General features: G+C 40.7%; 2 protein-coding genes across 6 annotated transcripts in view; one reads left to right on the forward strand and one right to left on the reverse strand.

Moving 5' to 3' along the window:
* Positions 1–105: 105 nt before the first annotated feature.
* Positions 106–6433, forward strand: HNRNPH3 (heterogeneous nuclear ribonucleoprotein H3). 4 transcript variants are annotated; one of them, XM_075216464.1, is made up of 12 exons: positions 106–233; positions 1274–1364; positions 1655–1810; positions 1930–2073; positions 2396–2534; positions 2906–3132; positions 3409–3495; positions 3738–3850; positions 4048–4183; positions 4355–4459; positions 4571–4660; positions 5980–6433. In XM_075216464.1, exons 2-12 carry the CDS (start codon positions 1286–1288, stop codon positions 5988–5990), a joined length of 1287 nt encoding a protein of 428 aa, XP_075072565.1. In that variant the 5' UTR covers positions 106–233; positions 1274–1285; the 3' UTR covers positions 5991–6433. The 4 variants fall into 4 exon arrangements, with proteins under 4 accessions (XP_075072565.1, XP_075072563.1, XP_075072564.1 ...); XM_075216462.1 differs by lacking the exon at positions 5980–6433 and adding an exon at positions 5386–5669; XM_075216463.1 differs by lacking the exons at positions 106–233; positions 5980–6433 and adding exons at positions 241–344; positions 5386–5669.
* A 621-nt stretch (positions 6434–7054) lies between these two features.
* Positions 7055–24532, reverse strand: part of RUFY2 (RUN and FYVE domain containing 2) — a 43872-nt gene continuing 26394 nt past the window's right edge. Inside the window, exons 12-14 of one of the 2 annotated variants that reach the window (XM_075216467.1) lie at positions 23605–23769; positions 22753–22835; positions 7055–8986 (exon numbers count right to left, since the gene is read on the reverse strand). In XM_075216467.1, coding sequence (XP_075072568.1) covers positions 8875–8986; positions 22753–22835; positions 23605–23769 — 360 coding nt within the window. In that variant the 3' untranslated portion in view covers positions 7055–8874. Of the gene's footprint in view, positions 8987–11191; positions 13062–22752; positions 22836–23604; positions 23770–24532 lie in introns of those variants that run through there. The other variant, XM_075216466.1, reaches the window with a different exon arrangement.

Below are 24532 nucleotides of genomic sequence, written 5' to 3' on the forward strand. Positions count from 1 at the left end.
CAGTAAACTCCACTATCATGGCTCCTGTGGCGGAGACAGGAAGCAACGACTCTTTTGTGTAACGAGCTACGACCGTTTACTGAAACGTCACTTCCTCTCTGGAGTTCCCGCTCTTGAGGCTAAACACGGTTGTGACGTCAGCACGCAGCACGTCTCGCCCCACGAGTGTGTGTATGAAAGGAGTGTCTGTCGCTCGGCCTGTCCCTCATACAGCGCGTCTACCAGCACGCCAGGTAAGTGGCAACAGGAAGGAAAGACCTGGGCTGAACACCGGCGTTTCCTTAGGCTCTGTCCCGGGTGGTCTCCGAACGCTTATTTTCAGGAGTTTCCCTCTTTGAATTAGGGTGCGAGTCAAGTCCCGATATTGAGTTTACAGCCGCCGCGCCGGCTAACAGGCCACTGCCGCCATTTTGTGACCTCGCTCAATACAATGCCCAGCGAGGTTCGGCTAGCGGCATCGCAGTGCGCTGGGAGGGGTGTACCGGCGTGTGGTTACTGCGCCATGCACGGGAAGGCCACGGCTGTACCGGCTGTAACATGGGATATCCCTATTTTTTTTAAATATTTTTTTTTCAGTCCTTTGTATTCCTGTTGCTAGCTATGCTTGTAGACTACCGCCGGCCTGTGTGTGCTGAGGTGTATGTCTGTGTATATGTAACACACATATATTCGCCCCCATCACACTGATGCTACGGTTACTGAAGTGCGGTTTACAGTTATATAAATGTGGTTTTATATAAGTATTTTCACGAATGTTCAGCCCTCATGTATACCTTACAGTTAATTAGTGACTAGCAACAGCCACGATAATTGTGTGTACTATTCAACCTGTCTGGCTGGGCCATGCACAGGGGAGTTGAGTAATCATTAATTTTCCCGGAAGTGCTTAGACTAGGAATAATACCTATTCATTATTTGTGGGGAACTTAAATCCTAGTTACTGTGGTAGTTATGCTCTTTCATATATGAAGGTCTCTAGGGCAGAACCTTATACACTTTCATGTTATGCTCCCGTATCAGCTATGTTCTTGAATCCCCTCTGGGTAAGGACCAGGCTTACATGAGTCTACAGGCTTACATGAGTCTACAATCTGTTTATTGGTGTTTTGAAATGATTGGTGCAGTAGTGGTCCTTGTGAGTCTGCATCTAGGTGTTTACACATTCTTACTGCTTTGTTGTAAATTACTTAAATGTAAAAGTGAGTTTATAATGTTTTATTTTGAATGTAACTACTTGAATGAGGAAAATATACATACTTTTTTTTCTTTTTAGCTTTAAGAAACTATGTCAGACGAATGCATTGTGAGAGTCCGTGGCTTGCCATGGTCCTGCACACGGGAGGAGGTTTTGGAGTTTTTCTCAGGTGAGACCATATTGTGTTTTTAATATAGTTATTTCACATGGATAAAATGCAGTCTAATTTTTATTTATTTTCCTCTTCCCCTTAAACCAGTCAGAAATGTTGCAGAAACTGTAATTGTATATAAAGAAATGCGCTTGTGGCTTGATTGGTCCTCAGTCTCTGCTCCATTTTAACTTCTAAACAAAATTAATAAATGTAGCAGCCACTGGGTCACTAGCTAGAAGGCTTTAAGATACCTAATATTTAAAGAAATGACACCTTAAAAAATATTGACACTTTTAAATTTGTAGATTGCTCTATTGCTGATGGAGTTGGGGGCATTCATTTCACAATGTCTAAGGAAGGTCGTCCTAGTGGGGAAGCCTTCATTGTACTGGATACAGAAGATGATCTTAAGAAGGCATTGGAGAAAGACCGCAAATATATGGGACATAGGTACATTGAAGGTAATGATTTCTCACCAATAATTTTCTTTTACTATGTCAGTGAGTTGCTTTATTGCTAAAATTCATCAGGATGTTGCTCTTAGCAAAAAGTGGTTTAACAACCTCTCGTGCTGTTGCAGTTTTCAAGTCAAACAATACAGAAATGGAATGGGTTTTAAAACACAACAATTCTGGCGATTCAGACTCTGCAACTGATGGAACTGTCAGACTCCGTGGACTCCCTTTTGGCTGCAGCAAAGAAGAGATTGTGCAGTTTTTCTCAGGTGATTTGAGTTCCAAAATTGTTCTTAAAGCTAAGCCTCAAAAGTCTGTTTACAAATTTAGGACATAGATCAACACAGCTCTTCATATGTCAATATCCATTGTTAGATGTAATTTAACGTAAACTATAGTATTTGGTGTACAGTTAAAGTTCTTTTTGTGTGCGTAGTCTAACATTGCGGGGTGGCGGGTTACATCTAGAATAATTATTTGAGCTGCTGTTAGGCTATTGGGATCTTTATATTTGTTAGTATTGTTGAGATGGGTTTGTTTCAGCGTTTAACACTGTTCCCCTTGATGGGGTTATTTGTCCTTGGGTTAAAGGGTTGAGAATCGTGCCAAATGGGATAACATTGACGATGGACTACCAGGGGAGAAGCACAGGGGAGGCCTTCGTGCAGTTTGCTTCAAAGGAGATAGCAGAAAATGCTCTGGGGAAACACAAAGAAAGAATAGGGCACAGGTGGGGATGGACAGAACGGGATGGTTATATTTCTGTTTTGTTATTGTTTTTTTGTTTTATTTTTTTTTGTTTTCATATGTTTGGGCTCCATGGTGGTGGGGGGGTTCTGATTTTATAAATAATTTTTTTAAATTTTTTTTTTTATTTCCCTTTATTTGCGGTCATTAAAACAATGCAAAGTGGTATCTACTAATTTCTCTTCAAATGCTTTCTTTGAGAATCGCCTTTCCATTTTCTAAGCTTTTCAAACTTGATTGTACAATTACCTTTTCTGCTTATATATTGAATGGAGCCACTATTTTATGTTAGGTTTTGATGTTTTTTTTTTGTTACATCCATACTGACATTTAACTTTTAAAACTCCTGTATAGATACATTGAAATATTTAAAAGTAGCAGAGGTGAAATCCGATCATCTTATGATCCACCCCGAAGAATGATGGGAGGGCAGCGTCCAGGCCCATATGACAGGCCAATGGGAGGTCGTGGCGGTGGTGGTGGTGGTGGTGCGGCGGCTGCTGCTGCTGCTTATTATGGTGCTGGCCGTGGCAACGTTTATGACCGAATGCGTGGCGGCGGCGGAGGTGGTTATGGGGGTGGTAAGTATTAGTATAAAAAAAAAAAACTTGTGGCTGGCTGTGTTTAATTTTGCTACTCAGATTTCTGTATCTAATCTGCTTGAAAACAAAAATATTTTCAATACACTTAGCTTCTCCCATGTTTGTTTTTAATGGCTTTAACCTAGCCTGTTAAGTAGGAAAGATTATAGGCTCTCCCTATTGGGTTTGCTCTTGCCAGTATTGTACTTTTTGATTGTCACACCTTTTTTAATGCTTGTTTTGTTTGTTACCCATAATTTTGCAATTTTCTTCTAGGGTATGGTGGATTTGATGAGTACAGTGGTTATAACAACTATGGCTATGGTGCAGATGGCTTTGATGAACGACTTCGAGAAGGCAGAGGTATTTTTTTTTTTTTTAATAAACCAATTCTTTAGTTGTATAAGTAATGTGTAGCAATTTGATCATATTAGATCATTAGCTGTATGAAAGCCACCTTTATACTCATGACTGCACATATGCAGTGTTCTGCCAGTAAAGAGGAATGTAAGCACTCAGTATTATGTGCATGCAAATACAGTATACATTTTGTAGTCTTTTAATGACCAAATGAAAAATGTAACCTTTTTTGTTTTAATACTTAGGTCTTCCACAAGGTTACCCTGGAGCTGGCGATGCAAGCACAGGATTTCACAGTGGGCACTTTGTTCATATGCGTGGATTACCTTTCCGTGCAACAGAAAGCGATATTGCCAATGTAAGGATCTTTAGATTATATATTTTTTATTATATGTGTGTGTATTTCTTTTACCTGGTTTCTTTTTATATAGAGTATTTTAACTCTGAGGTGGCCATACTCTAACATTAAAGCATAATAATAAGAAGAAATGATTGTTAAGCAGTTGGCTTAGAATTTGTTGATTGAACTTGTATTTGTTTTGTTTGTTCCTGTAGTTCTTTTCTCCACTTACTCCGATCAGAGTTCACATCGACATTGGTGCAGATGGAAGGGCCACTGGAGAAGCTGATGTGGAATTTGCAACACATGAAGACGCAGTAGCAGCCATGTCTAAAGATAAAAATAATATGCGTATGTGGACTTTATATATTAATATATATGTATATTGCACTCCATATAGTGAACAATACATTCAAGGTCCATCTTCCTTGAAGTGGTCTTTGATTAAATATGCTTAGTTTTGTTCCCTCATGGTCTTAATATTTTGCTCCACTGACTCCTAAAATATGTTTTCTTTTTCAGAGCATCGATATATTGAGTTATTCCTCAATTCCACAGCTGGTGGTGGTGCTGGAATGGGCACAGGAATGGGCACAGGGATGGGATGTTATGGCAGAGAGGCATTAGGTACATACACTAAAACTGTTAAGTTAAAATGTGTACATTAGTTTAATTATACACAAAAAGGCATTGATATTTATGTAGTCTGTATCTTTAAATTATCTTTATTCTTCCCAGATGGAGCAGGATATGGTGCTGTAGGCAGAATGGGCATGACTGGCAACTATAGTGGATGTTACGCAAATCCAGATGGTCTTGGTGGATATGGTATGTATGGAGTGTCTCATTAATGGCTTATGTCCAGTCTCCTGTTAGCAAAAACATGATCTTAAAGGGACTCTAAACCTTAAATACAACTGCTATTGTGCAAGAGCTTCTTATTGCTCAAATATACAACCTTAAACTTCCTGTTTATAAAGACCTGGTCAAGCTGGAAGTGACTAATGGCTTGCACTTATCTGCAGAGCAACTGTAAAGTGTCAAATGTCAAGTGTTCTGTCAGAGTTTTCAATTTTAATCTCTTGCATATATTTGAATGTTCATGGGACCACTGTATTAAGCAACTTGTATTTCAGGATTTTGTAGTCCTTTAAAGAGCAACCAAAAAACTGATGCTGTGTAGAGATGTATAGTAATATTGAAAACTTGTTACTATAAAGTCATAATTTTTTTTGTTATATTCTATGCTTATTCATGGACTGTAACAAAGAAATTGCAATTTTAGCAGCAATGTGTTACACTGCTTGTAATACTTTGACAGGTCAACTGAACTTAGAGTCTTTGTTATTGCACAAATTTGTTTGTAAACCATTATGTGACTTCATTAATTCTTTCATGGCTTTGAAGTCTTGTAATCTTCTAATGTTTTGAGAATAATAGAAGGGTGTTTGGATGTGTTGCATATTCTTACAATTGTAAAGAATACTTTAGAAAAACCCAAATTTTTGACCATGTTTTTATAAAAGCTTTATCAAATATACTTCTCTTTACAGGAAGGGGCAATTCTGGAAACAGTGGGGGCTACTTTGGGCAGCACGATAGCATGAGTACAGCTGGATGGCGTGGATTGTACTAGCAAAGCTTGCTTTGTCTAGAGGAATTTGTGGAAGAAAGTGTTAGTTATGTTTTTGTGTTTAGCTCTTGTACAAAATTTTGTACAAGCAAGTTGATCTTAAAAAATTTTTTAGTGAGCAGAGTACAGTGGACATTGTTACTGTAGGATTTAATTTGTTTGGATGCAAACGTTGACTTTGAATAAATTTTTTTTATAATCAAAGGATGTGTCTCCTTTTATGCTTAATAAGGTGGAACCTGAAACCAGAGTTTATAGTGTAGCTGTTTATACACAGTGCTGGTGGTCATTTTGTGGGATGAGACCGTATTAAAAAGATCCATTCATTGGGTTGTGACATCAGACGTGTAAGGTACAAAGTGCCTCATGTCTGTCTTTAGCTCAAAATATGACCTGCACTGAGTAGACGACAGGTATAACTTCCAAGCATTTAGGACCGTTACATTAGGGCACTTTCTTTTTCTTCTCCCTCCTATATTAATGCCTCAGATTAAGTTTCAGTTTCTTTTTTCAGAAACTCTGTGAATGTCTCAGGAAGATGATCCCCCCCCTTCCCTTGCTCATGCCTGAAGGCTGTTCCACAGACAAAGGATGTGGGGTGCAGTTTTAAGGAAGTTGTACTTTTTATTTTAATTTTTTCTTTTTATGACTAGCCCGTTCCGTCATACTGAAATTCACATGTTTGTTTGGTAGTATTTTATATATTTTTGTATTTGAACACCTGTACCACTTTCTTTTGTATACTTGCCACACAACACATGTTGAATGTTTATTGTATCTTGCATCGAAACACATTCTATTTGGGCATTACAAACTTCAGTCAGATGTTTTATATTTGTTTTTTTAATACTTGTTTCAGAAGGACTGTTTAGTTTTACAGACACTGTACAGATTTCTTTTCCTAAATGAAGTTTGGTATGAACCACTTGCGGTGCATTGCTTTCTTTAAACACAATCCAAACCTTAAAGATGAATTTTCTTTGTGTCCCCTGTAACCCTTTAATGTGAACTGCCTTTTTAGAGATGAGTGTGCATCATTGCAACATTTATGGTAATTGTCATCCTAGTTTGTAGTAAAAAAAAAAAAAATTGACTAAATACTTTTTTATTAGTTTATAGGTAAAGTAAGGTACAGAAAAGTAGAAAGGGAGGGTAATAGGTAAGGCTAAGGTACATTGCTATAATTGCATCAATAAGTCACATCAAACAATAAGCAGCACATTGGAAATGGTGGAACATGGTAATTAAGGTAGCTTGGCTAAAGCCACAGTTTACAAGCAGCTTTATTAAAATGCTCCTTCAGGTAAGTGTGGTAGTTGATCATATTGATATGAAAAACTGAATCATGACATTGGACGTGGTCTACTCATGACCCCCTATCTTTATGGTTCAGCTCTAATGTTTTGCCTTATGGCACCCGCCAGTGTATTTTGGAGTATATTTATCTGCCCGTCATACCCCTAATACAAAATAATTTCATATGTGAAGTTGTCTGACTTCTGTGAACATTAAATCAGTCACTCTAAAGTAGAGGTTCGCCTTATATAAGTGTGCTATAGTAGTTTTTTTTTTGGGGGGGGGGGGGGGGGGGGGAGAGGGTTTATCTTGTCAAAATGTATAGCCACAGAGAGCACAGGCATAGCCCCACAATATCTGGGCTTGATTCATGCAAGTTAAACACAACTGGACCTAAAACCACCTGTTGGGGACAAAAACGCCCATAATTTTTAGAATACAAATAAACAAAGCCCCTACAGAAGGAGGTGGACAGAGAACCTGTGTGTGCGGAGCTACTTTAGCAGAGCTGCAGTGAGATCTCAGGGTAACATTATATATTTTACACTGCATCTAATAAGCCCTTTAAGCCTTTTTACTAAACCAGGATAAAATCCATGAAGATGGCTAGAGCAAGCAATACCTGTAGTCCTATGGAACTCATTGCTGCTACACATTTTATTATAAGCTGAAAAAGCAAAATCTATTAAACAGCTGTCTGATAGACCAATGGTTTCGTTTATTCACTGAAGTGCAGATATTTTAGCAGCATTATACACAATAAAATGGCTATATTATGATTACTTAGATTACTTTTAGCTATTTGGTCATGTTGGCTGTATCACTGGGGTAGTGTCAGTGCAGGAATATTTCTGTGTGCTGCTTTTGGGAGATTGTGTGAGCCCTCTTAAACGTGCACTTGTTCTGCTTATTAGAAAAAGGTATATAAGCTAGAGTGTTTTCCTCCATTATGGAGAGAGAAATGGGAGAACTTCAAATGGGCAGTTGTATAAGAGCCAACTGGTGTTATCCTCTAATGCCCTGACCATTTTATACAAATACTTTTATTTGAACTACAAGGATTGCAGGCACATTTGTAAGTATATAAATAAAAATGATGCATTAGGAATGAATGCTTTTTATTTTATTTTTTTTAATTGATAAATGCAATACACTAAAACGTTCCACTATAAATAACACTGGGAACAGAAGGTTCCCAGTGTCATTCACACATGTATAAATCAGTACCAACTGAAACAAGTTAAGCTGACCTGCATTTGGCAATGAAGTAATGCTCTTGTTGGCAGTTATTACAGCCAAAAAACAATTTCTGCAGAGAATACAAGACCATTGTTTGTAATTGGAAACCTTGCAGGATACTTGGGTAAGATGAGAGCTACACAGTAGTTCTTAGGATTCTGTGAGATGGCGGTATGTGTAAGGGTCCAGACGGTAGAGGTAGGACCACTTACTGTGAATGAGGCAGAGGGTATCCCAGGAAAAGATTGGCTGGTGCCATTAATTGTACTGGTCGTCTTACACATTCCAAACATTGTATGCTATTCCACACAAACATGCCATATGCAGTTTATTAAAGGAAGCCTGTGATTTAGGTCTGGGTCCTGTTAATGTTAAACATTGCCAAATAATAAGGATATTTTACTGATCTATCCATTTGTAATGACTTAACTATACATATAGTAAGTGATGATATACTTAAATGTATGTAATTAGATTACAGTTATCAACTTACAACTGCATAAATTTAAATTCAGGTGGTTACATTTCTTTGATCATCTTGTGCACCAGGAACAAATATCTCTTCCTGTAATGTGGATAGTTAAAAAAAAAAAACTATAGCTAAAATGATGTAAAGGTGGGAAAAATAAACACAACAAAATGAAGATTTAAAAGTAAAAAATAAAGTACAAACAATTTGAAAATACTCTTTGCTATTGTCAGTATTCGTTAATACATTATATATAATGTACAAATCTATCATTCATATGTAAGTTAGGTTTTTATTAATGTATTACAAACTAAGTAAAACATTGTGTTGCTGAAGATATTTACTATATCAATAAAATGTGAGTATATTAATTGTATTAAATACATAAGTGTTATTTATGTAATGCTAGAATGATATATCTTTAATAAGTTTATATTGTGGGGCAGATTCTAGTCCTGCACCCTTCATGTAGGATATTTCAATGTTTCTAGGTTGGTTTAACACCTCTTTATCACTGCTGTGGACGAAATGTATGGATTATGGGAGAGGATGACAAAAAAAAAATAGAAAATAGGTATTAGTGCAATGTAGATTTGTGTCAATTTTGTAATAATATCTCTTATTACATTTTATCTATAAAGCACCAGTCATATTCCCTAGCGCTACAATATTAGAAACACTACAGCTAGTGATGTACACATAAACTGACATTTTTAACCCTTTTGCTGCCGGAGGTCAATGGCACATTTCACCTGTGGAAGCCACACCATTTTTCATAAGCACTGCATTAGTTTTGGTGAGAGAGTTTCTTATTTTTTCTATTGGTTTAGTTCCATTTTCAAGTGTATGTATATTTATATATTTTTGTGGCGGACAAGGACATCACAAAGCCTTCATGTAGGGAGCAACGCTACTCGTTTGTAATCTAAATGGCATATGTAAGAATGAAGTGCCACTTGGCAATGCCTGTATTAAATCAAGTTTGTAGCTGGGCTTCTAATAAAGGCTAGGAATAGAATGACACAAATAATATTGCCAATGTATAGCGTACTACTGCTTTCTGCAACACAATTATAAAAATTGAGCATTATACTCACTGTTAATTTCTTTTCCTTGAGATACTCCATGGCAGTCCTTACAATGAGTTAATACCCTGATCAGCTAGTGTAGACGGGAAGAATTTTGCCCTACCTGGTTCTTATGTAAGGCAGCTCCTCTTCTTCCTTTAGTGTCTTTTGTAACTTCCCAAGCCGTCCTATAACATAACTATCAGAACAGGGGTGGGAAAATATAGGGCTGCCACGGCGTATCTCAAGGAAAAGAAATTAACGGCGAGTATAATGCTCAACTTTCCTTTCCCTACTACATGGCAGCCTTTACAATGGGATATACCAAAGCAGTACAATAGCGGGGAGGGCAACAAACAAATCAACACCTTAATACAGTTAAATAGAAAAATGTATTTACAGCGCTTGTTGGAGAATCTTTCTCCCAAACTGTCTCTTTGGAAACTGAAACGTCAAGAAGATAATGCTTAGAAAAAGTGTGCATCGGCGACCATCCAGCTGCCTTACAGATGTCGGTTGGTGATGCATGGGTTCTATGTACCCAGGAGGTTGCTACCGCCCTAGTTGAATGTGCCTTCAGTATCCTCTACTTCATGCCCTTTCCCCCTGTAGTCCTGTGCAATCACTTCTCTGATCCACTTCGCCAATGTGGGCTTGGATGGGGCATGTCCCTTGCGCGGACCTTCAGGAAGTACAAATAGTTGCTTTGTCTTCCTAAGATTTTCCGTCTTGACAATGTAAGTAGATATAGCTCTCACCACATCTAGAGTATGGAGACGTGTTTTGTCACTATTGGCATGAGGGTAGAGAGATGGCAGAATCAATTCTTGATTGATGTGGAAAGAAGATACAACCTTGGGTAGATTATCTGAATTCTTCCTTTAAAGTCAATTTATCTTCATAGATATTCAGAAAGGGTTCTTTAATCTATAATGCATGTATGTACCCTATTTGACGAGCCAAAGTGACTGTCACCAAAAGAGCACCTTCAAAGCACCTGAGCGATATGTCCTGCAATGGTTCAAAGGGACAAGCTGTTAAAGCGTCCAAGACAATATTAAGGTCGCAAGGGACTAGGAATGGTTTTAGTCTTGGTCGTAACCTCTTCAGTACTTGAAAAAACTGGAAGACGAGACTCTGATAACGGCTTAATATCAAGAAGGATGCTAAGAGCAGATACTTGCACCTTTAATGTAGAGGGCGCTAGTCCTTTAACAAACCCATCTTTGAGAAACTGGCAGACATGGGATCCTTCGCCATGTCCTCTGACCAACAAATTATTTTTTTTGCCAAATTCTGTAATAAATCATAGACATCCTAATTCAGGCCAGGAAAAAGAATTCCTCTTCATCACCTTTTGGATTTCAGTAATCGCTGCTCAGTCTCCATGCCATCAAACCAAGGGAGTCTGGATTTGGATGTAGAACTGGACCCTGATGTATGAGGACTGGCCTGACCGGCAATGGCCATGGATGTTCCAGCAACATTCTCCGTGCTACAGTGAACCAAGGGCGCCATGGCCACATCGGGAGGACTGTTATCCCTCAGGTGCTCAGGACAATAAGGAAAGAGAAGGTGGAGGTGATGAGTGGAAAATGAAGAAACACATGCCCTGTCAATGCAGTGGAACTTCAAGCTGGGGTATCTATCCCTGGGGCCCTGTTGTCTCTGTGACGGGAGTAGAAGAGGGGTACCTTGGTATTGCGCCCCGTGGCCGTCAGGTCTATCTCTGGCATTCCAAATCTGCGTTGTATAAGTTGAAAAACCTTGTGCAGCTCCCACTCTCCTGGATGGACTTGGTGTCTGCTTAGGTAGTTCGCCACTACGTTGTCTTTGCCTGCTACGTGAAGGGCTGAGAGATTTCAGGTTCGCCTCTGCCCATTCCATTAATGCGGTTACTTCGGCCAATATTGCCCTGCTCTTGGTACCACCTTGCTTGTTTATAAAGGCTACCACAGTCCTTTTGTCGGAGAACACTCGTAGATGCTTGGTTCTGGAAGTACAGGATCGCACGCCAGACCGCTCATCTCCAAGATGTTGCCCTGAAGAAATCTCTCTTCGTCTCGCCAAGTGCTCTCCCCAGCCTAATGAACTGGCGTCTGTGGTAAGGACACACCAGTCTGGCTCTGAGAGAGGCACACCTTGTTTCCTCAGACCTGGGAGCTGCCACCAATGTAAGGACTGTCTTGAGAGGTTGACTTTGGAGTCCCAACTGTACGATCCCATTGCGCAAAGAGGTATGCTTGAAGATCTTTCATATGCCATCTTGCCCACGGGTTGTTTCCTATTGTTGAGGAAAACATTCCTAGGAGGCGCAGACATGTTTGCGCCGACACATGAGGTTGAATTTGAACTTGGTGCGCTAAGGACTGGATTTTGTCTGTCCTTTCTTGAGAGAGGCATACCTTGTCTGTTCTTGTATTTATCTGCACTCCTAGAAACACAAGCTAATGTGAGGGTGACAGATGGCTTTTTGATACATTGACTAACCAACCGTGCTGCTGTAGAAACTGGATTACTTGGGCTGTAACCTCCAAGGCTGCTCTTTCTGACTTTGCCAAAATTAGAATATCGTCCAGATATGGCCACCAAGTCACGCCTCTTTCCCTGAATGCAGCTATGAGAACTATAAAGGACCCTGGTGAACGTTCTTGGAGACGTGGAAAGGCCAAACGGGACGCAAGTGAACTAGAAGATGCGCCCCGAATGCAAAATCTCAGAAACTGCTGTTGGTTAGGATGTGTCCGTGATATGGAAATATGCATCCTTTAAGTCTATTGCCGTCAGAAAATCTCCTGTTTTTACTGCTTTGAGAATTGAATTGATGGATTCCGTCTGGAAATGTTTTGCTCGCACATAGCTGTTGAGTGCCCTCAAATCTAGTACTGTCCTGAAGGCACCTGATAGTTTACGAACGAGGAACAGTCTGGAATAGAACCCCATGTTTTCCTGACTTGACGGTACTGGTATGATAGCTTCTGTTTTCACCAGGCCTCTTAGGCTTTCTTCCAGTGCTTGCTGTTCAAAGAAGGACGAATGACTTCTAGACTGAATACATTTGTTTCCTACTGGGTAGGTATGGAATTCTATGGCATAGCGCTTGGTGACTATCTCCTGGACCCATCTGTCTTGTGTGGTCTGAATCCAAACTTTTGCTGCCCACTGGAGCCTGGATCTGTGATTGGGATTTTTGCTGTCCTTGTTTCCCCCTTTTTGGTCTGAAGGGCCGAAAGGACTATCTTGTCATATTTTCCTGATGTCTAGAATATTGTCTCCCTGACCTATAGGTACGGGCCTCCTTGAAGTGTTGTTTTGGAGAATGAGAGAAAACATCTCACCTTTCTGTCCTGTGATAACCGATTAGCATTGCCACTTGCTAGCCTCTGCAGTAGATTATCCAGTTTTTCACCAAACAAGAAACTGCCTTCATATGGAAACGTTCTCAGATGGCTTTTGGATTGATGATCTGTCGCCCACAGACATAGCCAGAGCGCCCATCTTGCTACAACTGCCGAGGTCATGCTCCTGGAAGAGAAAACAATCGTATCCAACGAAGCTTCACACAAGAAATCAATGCTTTTCTGCATAACCTCTAAGGATTTGAAAAGATACAATCTATTTATTTATCTTATCCTCAAAGTCTATGTAGAGTACTGGACCATAGCCTCAGGGCTCTAGCTATCGAAGCCATGGCTGTCATAGACTTTAGAGTTATGCCTGAGGAGATGTGTAATTTCCTGAAGGAAATCCATATTCTCCTATCCATAGCATCTTTTAATGGACCTCCATCATCCCACGGGAGAGTGGTCCTTGAGGATAAGCCAGCTGTGGCTGAATCCACCTTAGGCACCGAACACCAATTCAGCACATCTTCATCCTGGAAAGGATACATGTAACTTAGTCTCCCCATATTAGGATGACTCTTGTCTAAGGCCTGACATTCTTTAGCAATTAAGTCTTTAATCACCTTATGCATATGGAACACTCTAGACTTTACTTGGTGCTCTGAAAACAATGCATCCTGCGGTTTGATTGGCGCAGTTGGCTCCTCAATACCTAAAGACTTGCGAATATACTTACCTATAACATTCACAGTATCCAAATTAAACATCCTGGGATCCTCTTTTACTTCAGCCTCACTATCTGACTCAGAGTCCCATTCCTGAGCAGAACTGAATGTTTCAGAGGACGGCCCTGGCCTCATTTCCTCCATATCTTCTGCTTTAAGGATCCTGTCCCTTATTGCTCTCTGTTCTGGGGCCTGAAACTCCTGCATCGTTTTAACCATCAATGAAAAGAACTGCTTGAATTGTTCAGGGGGGCCAGGCTCCTCTACTGCTTCCAGGGTGCATGACGCACATAACGGATCAGTACAATCCTTCGGTAATCTGCCAAGCTGCACACACACGCACGATTTTTAATTTTACATTTTCTTTTTCCCTGCACAACCTCCACAGAGGTACTGTAAACAATAGAAAAAAAGGAACTAAGTAACCTATCCTGAGAGTACACAAAAAAACCCTTTCTAAGGGCTTACCTTGGGGTGTCCATCATCAACATTTATTTATATAGCGCCAGCAAATTCCGTAGCGCTTTACAATTGGGAACAAACATTAATAAGACAATACTGGGTAATACATACAGACAGAGAGGTAAGAGAACCCTGCTCGAAAGCTTACAATCTATAGGACAATGGGAGTTAGAAACACAAGGGCATGTGATACATCATATTGCACAATGGACCAGCCGGACTGCAAAGGTAAAAGTACTGAGTGGGCTGTGTGTGTTGCAATGTTGGTCAGAAGGTTGTTGTCTTGCGTTAGCAGTGTAGAGGATGGCAATAGGGTAATCTAGGGAAATTAAGATGATGGTTGAGGAATATCATAACCTTGTCTGAAGAGGTGGGTTTTCAGTAAACGCTTGAAGGTTTGAAGACTAGAGGAAAGTCTTACTGTGCGAGGGAGGGGATTTCACAAAGTAGGTGCAGCCCGGGAAAAATCCTGTAACCGAGAATGGGAGGATGTGATGAGAGTGGAGGAGAGACGTAGATCTTGTGCAGAACGGAGGTGTCGAGTAGGGAGATATTTCGAGACAAGTGAGGAAATGTATGTCAGTGCAATTTTGTTGATGGCCTTGTATGTTAGTAGAAGAATTTTATATTGGATTCGTTGAAATACAGGCAGCCAATGTAGAGACTGACAGAGTGGCTCAGCAGAGGAATATCGATTTGTAAGGAAAATCAGTCTAGCCGCTGCATGCAAAATAGATTGTAGGGGTTCAAGTCTGACTGGGAAGACCAGTAAGGAGGGAATTGCAATAGTCGATGCGGGAGATGATGAGTGCATGAATTAATGTTTTTGCGGTGTCTTGTGTCAGATATGTGCGTATTCTGGAAATGTTCTTTAGGTGTATGTAACATGATTTAGATATAGAGTTGATGTGGGGAATAAACAACAGTTGTGAATCAAGGATTACACTTAGGCAACGAGCTTGCGGAGTGGGATTTATAGTCATGTTATCGACAGAAATAGAAATGTCAGGCAGGTAGCTTCTGTTCTTGGGTGGGAATATTATTAATTCAGTTTTTGAAAGATTGAGTTTGAGTTGGCGAGAAGACATCCAAGATGAAATGGCATAAAGAGTCAGTAACGCGAGACAACACAGATGGTGAAAGATCAGGAGAGGATAGATAAATTTGTGTATCATCCGCATAGAGATGATACTGAAATCCAAAGGCGCTTATTCGTTTTCCAAGAGAAGTGGTGTAGATAGAGAATAGCAGAGGACTTAGGACTGAGCCTTGTGGAACTCCAACTGATAAAGGAAGCGGAGCAGAAGTGGGAAATTAACACTGAGCGATTAGATAGGTAGGATGAGAACCAGGATAGGACAGTGCCTTAAAGACCTAGGGATTGCAGCGTTTGTATGAGGAGAGAGTGGTCAACAGTGTCATGCAGCAGAGAGATCCAGGGGAATTAGAAGAGAGTATTGGTTATTTTTTGCTGTGATCAAATCATTGACAACTTTGGTCAGCGCAGTCTCTGTGGAGTGTTGAGAGCGAAAGCCTGACTGAAGAGAATCCAATAGGTTGTTTGCTGTAGGAAAGTGTGTGAGGCATGTGTAGGCAATTCTCTCGAGAAGCTTGGAGGGGCATTGGAGCTGGGAGATGGGGCGGTAATTTATGAGAGAGTTAGGGTCAGAATTCTGTTTTTTTAAAATGGGAGTAATCACTGCATGCTTGAATATAGATGGAAAAATACCAGTAGAAAGAGATAGATTACAGATTTTAGTTAGAGGGGGAATAAGCACAGGAGACAGGGACATACCCATTTGTGAGGGAATGGGATCAAGAGGACAGGAGGTAGAGTAGGAAGATGAGAAGAGAGTAGAAACTTCCTCTTCATTTGTGGGATCAAATGAAGAGAGAGTGTCAGAGGGTGCTACAAAGGAATTGAGCAGATTGCTTGTCAAGGGAGATACCATTTCAAGCCTGATCTTATCTATTTTATCCTTGAAATAGGAAGCAAGATCCTGTGCACTGATGTTAGTTGGAGGATTTGGGGCGGGAGGATTCAGAAGAGAGTTAAATGTGTTAAAGAGGCGTTTGGGGTTAGAAGCCTGAGCATAGATGAGAGATCGGTAGTATGCTTGTTTAGCAGTGTCCAGAGCATTTCTGTAGGAGTGGTAGATATCAGAATATGTGATGAAATCATTAGAGGCACAAGATTTACGCCAGTGACGTTCTGCTTTACGAGAAAGTTTTTGTAGAGTTCGTGTTACTGTAGTGTGCCATGGTTGGCAACGAATTCTACGCGAAGTATGTAGTGTCGCTGGAGCCACTTGATCCAGAGCAGTTGCTAGGGTTTGATGAAAATGGGGTACTGCCCGATCAGGGGAGGAGAATGTAGAAATTGGGGAGAGAAGGTGTTGGAGAGAGGTGGAAAACTGTTGAAAATCAATAGCATTGATATTCCTGCGGGTACGAGGAGGCTTGGAAGAGTTTGACACTAGGGAGGGTAAAGAACTGGGGGTGAGCGCGTAGCTAATAAGGTGATGATCCGAGAGGGGGAAAGGAGTGTTAAGGAAATTAGAAACTGAGCATAGTCTAGAGAAAACAAGATCAAGACAGTGGCCATCCTGATGAGTAGCAGATTCAATCCACTGGGAGAGGTCAAGTGAGGAGGTTAGAGAGAGTAGTTTGGAAGCAGCATTGGAACGTGGATTAGAAATAGGGATGTTGAAAATCACCCATGGTGATGGTGGGGATATCAGTAGATAAGAAATGAGGGAGCCATGCAGAGAAGTGTTCAAGAAATTGTTGGTGTGGACCAGGGGGGCGATAGATGACAGCAACACGCATAGAGAATGGGTTAAAATCATGTACTTCAAAAGATGTGAATGTGAGTGAAGGGATACTTGGTAGAACTGTGAATGTGCACTGTGGGGAGAGAAGTAGTCCAACCCGCCCTCCTTGTTTGCCTCCTGGTCTGGGGGTGTGGGTGAAATGGAGACCACCATGTGAAAGGGCTGCAGGTGAGGCAGTGTCTGAATGCGTGAGCCATGTTTCTGTTATTGCTAGAAGGTTGAGGTTGTATGAGAGGAAGAGATCATGTACGGAGGTAAGTTTGTTACAAACAGAGCGTGCATTCCAAAGGGCACATCTAAAGGACTTTGAAAGAGAGGGGAGACAGGTGATGTGTTTGAACACTACAGAAATCTGGCAAACCTCAGATATATGTGTGTGGGAGAAGTGAGGGGGACCTGGATTAGGTGATATATCACCAGCTAATAGAAGCAGGGAGGAAGAAAGGTAGGAAAGATGATTGTAAGATGTGTGTCCTTTTAGTTTCTGGTGGCAGGGTGAGGCTGTAAAAGTTATTGAATTTAAATAGCAAAAGAGTTCATGAGTGTTCACTAGAGGTGAGTGAAGTAATGAAGGGGCAATGTGAACAGAGGTGTGTGTTGCAGGATGGGTGAGGGATGATATAGTCCTAAAGATAATGCCATGAAAAGAGAGAAAGAAAAATATTTTGGCAAGCATTGGGACTAGTAGTCAAATAGCAAAAATGAGGAATTAAAGGAATTGCCTAATTGCAATGTACAGTGTAATCAGATAAGTAGTGCAGAGCTAAGCTGCAGCAAATGCAGTGTATTCCTGGATGTCTGGATAGTATAAAGTAATGATGTGGGGAGCCATGTGGGGGAGTGGGTGGAAGTGTTGAATGGAGAGTAATAAAGAGCAGGTAATTGAGTAGCTGAGATTTTGCAGACTCATGAGAGAGGAGATTGGTTGAAAGACAGTATAATTTCTTCCTGCTTGTAAAGGGAGACAAAGCTTAAATAGAATTGAAGTACAGTGGTGAGATAGGGGACAGAAATAACTGTAGCATGGGTAGGGAGTGGTTGAGCAAGTAGTACAGCAGTCTGATTAAACAGAGTGGATTTTGCATTGAAAACAAACGGACAAATAGAACAAACTTTCATGAGATGAGAAGAAAATGAGATCAGAGTCCAAAACAATCCTCATGTAGCTTGTAGCCAGAGTGAGTTGAAAACATCAGAGGTAGAATATGGAATTTCAGGTGAATACTGACTGTTGTCCCTGTGAAGCTGTGTTAATAGGCAGAATGTTCTTCTCCTGTTTCATCCAGTATAACTCCGAATTATGCTGTTTAAATTTTTTGGTTTCACACTTGTATCTATACACTTAGAGCTATACACACTAACTAAGCAGCCATCACTGGCTTTGCAGCCATTCTACTATGAATATATGAATATATCTGCTTCAGCTTTTTTGGGGCGGGGTCCTGGTCCATAGTGCACTATTCCAGGCAGCATCAAACACCAAGCAAATACTGAGCCTCATATATGGGCTTCAGCTGCTCAACATAGTGCCTGCTTTTGACATCAACATAGTGACCCTTTTTAGCAGATTAACTACCTCACCTGTTACCATCCTGACAGGTGAGGTAAACGAATTATAGGGCTGCCAGCAGCGCACTGCGCAAGCGCGCGTTTATAGCATGCACATCCACCGGCAGTCTCCCAAACACAAGTGAGGAAAGGACTCGTCCCGGCACTTGCCCCACTGAATTGACACAGAACAGCCAGCAGAGGAAAGCCAAAAAACCTCCTTTCAGGTAATCTCCCTTGAATAAAATAAAATAAAAAAAACACTACACTACACTACACCACCCTGTCCGACACACACTGAGACAGGAAGAAAATACACAAAGGAAGAGGAGGAGCTGCATTATATAGGACCCGGGTGTGGCAAAATTGTTCCTGTCTACACTAGCTGATCAGGGTATTAACCCATTGTAAGAGCTGCCATGGAGTAGGGTAAGGAAAATAAGCTAGCAACGTTGCTAGCTTGTTTGAGAGCAAGATGCCTAGCTAAGCTAGAGCCATTGCCCAATAGGTGGTGACTGGAAAGCCACTAATATCAATTTTAGGTACCTTGTGACAAATGTGGACAAGTACAAAAACAAACCAATATTTTAAATTATTGTAAAAGAACTTCTTAAGAGCAAAGAAATCACATTCGAAACTGGTATAATACATACAGCTGAGATGGCTTTGAATAATTTTCCTAGATTAACAGACCAGATTGGCAGATAGTATTATGCATGTTTTTCTTTGGTATTGTTAAGCTGGGATTCACACCGAGGGAATCTTACTTAAGATGCAATTTTTGTAATGACTGAAAGCCCTGATGAGCATGCCAATTCATGCGTACACACCTACACAATTTACCTTCAGATCTGTGATCTTCATCTCTCATAACCATCTACTGCAAAGATTGTGACTACACACTCAGATATCCATCTACACTGCTGGTTGTGAGTTTGTACACACTTCCACATTTGCCCCCTCCATCGTTGATTGTGATTTTTAGGAAATTTAGAAAACCAAATCAAGAGATGCAATGTGTTGATATGATAAAACATCATCATGGGTGTACACACTCTTGCAATATCTGAACAAATTGTTGTTAATTGTGTGATCTGCATGATAATTGCATAGATGTGTATCCCTATTTACTCGGCCTCAGATTGCATACCCATTATTCCATTAGGACAAATAAGACAACTTGAAGGGAGATTGGACAGTGTCAGTGTCAATCTACAGCAAAACATCATACAAGACGGTAGCATCTCCTAGACCAAAATGTCATTACATGCCAGGAAAATAAATCTGCTCTACTATTACTATATGAATATGTAGTAAGTAATTTCCTAGTGCTGATAAACATAATCAAACTACCGTAGAACTCTCAGTAACATAAATAGCAATTCATTTAAGTAGCCTTTGAAGAAAGGCAGGAATCCATAAACAATGTAAGGTGCTCGCTCTCTATCTCTGATCACTATCTGGGAATGAGGGAATGCTGCTCAGTCAGCTTATGAAAGAGACTAAAAGCAGAGTTCAGCTTACGACCAGCCTCTTCCCTTTATTCATCTTAAAGGTGGCTTTAGTGGTGACAACATATTTAGAGGAATACTTTATGCCAATATATAATTATAGCTGCCAGAGATTGTCAAATCACCCATTCATAGCACTGTCAATCTAAATAAGGAGCCAATTAAAAAAGTCTATAATAAGCTTATCCCCTTCAGTGCTAAGTTGAACTCATTCTTAGTACACACATGATTCAAACTTACCAGTCCCCCACCAGTATTTCCTGCCTGTGTGGGCCGTGGAGATGTTGGGGCATAATAACGTAATTGGACTGAGCGCACTAAAGGTTTCAGTAGTTAGGTTTCATTGTGTACGTGTGTATTTGGGTGCAGGGGGAAGGGCATGAGGTAAGGTGAGGCTGAAGGAAAGAAGGTTGTGGTCGGAGAGTGGGCAGGCTAAATTGGAGAAACTAAAGATGAAGCGGGAGAAGACAGGGTCAAGGAAGTGCCCATCACAGTGGGTGGGAGATGAGGTCCATTGGGAGAGACCAAAGGAGGAAGTAAGTGAAAGCAGTTTAGTGGCAGAAGAGACAATGGGATTATCAATGGGAATGTTGAAATCACCTAGTATGAGTGTAGGCAGCTCAAAGCATAGGAAATAAGTGGGCCAAAGTTGTCAAAAAATTGGGGAACTGGACCTGGGGGCGATAAATGACAGCAACACGAGGGTGGAGAGGATAAAATAGACGGATAGTGTGGACTTCAAAGGAAGAGAATGAGAGAGAGGGTTCAGAGGGTATGACAGAGAGTAGAATGCCTACTCCACCACCTTGTCTATTTCCAGGTCTGGGAGTGTGGCTGAGGGAGAGTCCCACATAGGAGAGAGCTGCAGGGGATGTAGTGTCAGAGGAGGTGAGCCAGGTTTCTGTAATGGCAAGGAGGTTGAGGGATTTAGAAATAAATAGATCATGGATGGATGTAAGTTTGTTACAAACAGATCTGGCGTTCCATAGTGCACTGAAGAAGGGAAGAGAGGGTAGTGGAGATATGTGGATAAGGTTGGTGGGAATGGAAGTACAGGATCGATGGAAAGATTTGGGGTGCAGCGAGGAGCGTGAGCAGATAATGGGGATTGTGTGGGGCCCAGGATTAGGCGAGATATCACCAGCAGCCACGAGAAGGAGCAGAGTTAGAAAGAAGACATGCTAGGAGCATTTGTGGGTGTGAGGTTTATTTCTGTTTATGTAGGCTGGTGAGTGTGGTGTCTGTTCATGTATACAGACTAATGAGGAGAGAAGTAGCGAAGGGAAGTAGTGAAGGGGAAATGATAATCGGGGACGGAGGAATAGGATGATGGAGAAAGAAAAGGAGTTTGGAGAGAAGTATGGTGACAGTAAATAGGATAGACTATAGAGTATAGGGATGGTGGAGTGATAACCTCAAGGGTGCCTTCATTTAAAAGACTCCCCTCTTTCAAATGATGTGGCTCTTACTAGTTATTGTTTTGTGATCACCAGACAATAACACCCTACAATCCAAAAAACCCTATAGCTCTATAAACTATGGGGATTTTATTGGATCAAGCTTTTCCTTTTAAATAGACAAAAAACTATTCAGTAGGGAAATAAAAGTGGTAAAGTACCTGTGTATTTGTCTCTTGCATTACACTTGTCAACACAGTTATTAATTTGACAGTGTCCAGGGGAGAGCTGGCAAATTTTAGCTTGGGGAGCAAGTTGTTTTCATCTCAGCAGCCTATTAGGAACATTTGAAAAGAAAATAAATGCAGGTACCCCGGTTACCCAGCCCAAGGTAGCCCACTATGGGACCGACCCAGGGCCTTTGTCCCCTTGACCCCCAACCCTGCCTGCCCCTGACCGTGTAACTCCTATTTTGTTTTTTCTCCTGTAGCCCCCTCTCTCCCTAGAAAAAAAAAAATACCTGTAGAGAATATGTAAAAAAAGTAGGTTTATAAATTAACAAGAGTTACAATGTAACATGTTGTTTAGCTTTACAGAGCAATAGTTAGCTCATGCTCTCCCGCAATGTCCAGGAGACTCCCAAATACCAGGTAGGTCTCCTGGGAGGGCAGGCCATTCTCCTGCATCCTGCCCAGTTGCTAGTGAAGTCTGCGGTTAATCGCATCATTTTGGTCTTCTTCCCTGCACCAATTTGGCGTTTTTGCATCAATTTGGCGCGGTACAAAATGATGCAATTTGCCATGCCCCACCCCCTCCGTCCTTACACTTAACCTCCCCTCCGTGATCTCCCGGGACAGAAAAGAGTAAAAAGCTGGCAAGTATGAGTTAGCTTAAAGCTCTGTGGCTGCATACAAACAAGTGACAAGCACTATCAAAAGTGTAACCTTGATCTTACAGTAACCCTTTCCTCCCAACATAAAATATCAATACAGATGTGTCACCTAGGCTGTGTGACTGTCACATTCAATGAAATGTTTATTTCTTTCTCTGAAGCTACATTCATGATTTGGACAATCTTACTTTCTTTTAAACATTAGACTGCTTGCTGTATGGGTCTCAGAAAATCCCCAAGCTCTTTTGAGAGAACACAGATGAAATGATAAAGGACTAAACATATTTGTGGGACAGATGATGAGACTGATATATTGGGAGTTTTTTATATGCTTGTCAGTCAGAAAATGTTAATTGAACAAAACATTAATATCATATATAGCTGGCATGCACGCTCACCTTCTGTTTCTGTTGCTACCTATTTCCAAACTTTGCAGTGCTGTGGAATATGATGGTGCTTTATAAATAAAAGATAATAGATTAAAATTATAATACATCTCTTACCTCTGCTCCTGTGGTTTCATTTGATTAGACTTCCCATCCAGTCTGTCATTTACACCTCTTTCTTTGCCATCTTCGACTGAACTCTATATATGAAGTGAATAAGAGGAAGCAATAACTAAAATGAAAGCCTCACACAGATGAAACATTCATGCCCATATTCATCAACTATACTGATGAAGTTCTATACTGGGCGCCAAGAATAGTTTACCAAAATTGGGCTGATCACTGTAATGTGTCATTTAGATCCCACCTTCATAGCTTCCTTTATTTTATCTGAGCCATAAAACATGGTTACTGTTTATTGCTTGCAAATATATTTGTAAATCTTTTGCTGGAAGGGTTTTTACTGGGAAAAGGTCTGGTTTTCACAAACCATGCACGTATGTATTGGGATGTACTCTTTTTAAATGTTGCTGCTGCTATTGGACAAGTATAGTTTAAATATGTCCACTTATTAACTTAAAATCCACTAACGGACAATGAAATGATTTGCAAACATAAAATACAATATTATGCAAACAACCATATATATTTGTTAGTCCATTAGCAACACTCCTCTGTAATATTGCGTCAATTATTTTATTATACTCAAAAGTAGGGTTGTCAGGAAGGTAAGGATAAGTATTTGTGCCAGACGTCTGGGACAGAAATTTATCGGACTGCAGCTTTTGTACAGAAGGACAATAGCTGCTCTTATATCTGTGCTTCTCTATAGCACTAAAGGTGCAAGTTTACTTTAAGGTTCCTTTTAAGTGCTAAAATGCTAATAGCTGTTGTGGCTGCCAGCCAAGTGCAAATATAGTGTATAGGGAAGAAAGGAGCAAATGAGAGCTCAGATTCTGATCTCCATACCTGCATCTTCTGATACATAGCATAGTTTATCGCCTTTACTTCTTCTAGTTGCTCCTTGAGACTAATGAGAGCGTCCTGCTTTTCATGGATGTCTTTCTCCAACAGCTTTACTGCAAGTTCAATTTCATGCTGCACCCTTATTTTCACAAGATCAGTGTCTGAGTCCTGTAATGGTGAGAAACAGCCAGGTTCATAGGGTCGTATAACCAACACAGGCTTTTTTTTGCAGTAAGGATGGGCAATAACATATTTGTGATCTCTGCTAGTTAAAAACATACTTGCCAACTCTCCCGTAATGTCCGGGAGACCCCCGCATTTTGCGAGAGTCTCACGGACTCCCAGGAGAGTGTGGCAATCTCCCTGATCTGCCCACTTCACTAGGAAGTGCCTACTTTCTAGTGAAGTGGGCAGAATTAGGTCCCAAATGACGCGATTCCCGGTGAATCGCTGCGTTTGGCCCCGCCCCCACTGTCAAATGACGCGTTTGCGACATTACGTCATGGGGGGCGGGTCCAAAATGACGATCATTTTGGAGCCACGCCCACCTCTTACGCAGGCTCCCGGAATAAAGGAGAATAAAGTTGGTAAGTATGGTTAAGAAATACTTGGAAAAAAAAAGTGAAAGGGCTACTACATTACCATTTGTAGTCATTAGGTAGATGCAGATGCATTCAATTTACTTTACTGTACAACTGCTGTGTGAAGTTTGCCCCTATACACATTTACACTGTCTACTATACATATATGAAATATGTAAGGTGCTTCAATAATAGATTCAGGTGTGATATGTGAAGTTGGAATATAAATGATGAAATATTCTAGGGAGGTAAGTTTAAAATGTGGGGACAGATTTATAGTTGGGGTAGAGCATGTTGTAGATCAACTTTAAATTTCAATGCAAAAATAAAACGCACGTATTTGTGCGCTA

Source organism: Mixophyes fleayi, chromosome 6, assembly GCF_038048845.1.
Source record: "Mixophyes fleayi isolate aMixFle1 chromosome 6, aMixFle1.hap1, whole genome shotgun sequence".
NCBI classification, from domain to species: domain Eukaryota; kingdom Metazoa; phylum Chordata; class Amphibia; order Anura; family Limnodynastidae; genus Mixophyes; species Mixophyes fleayi.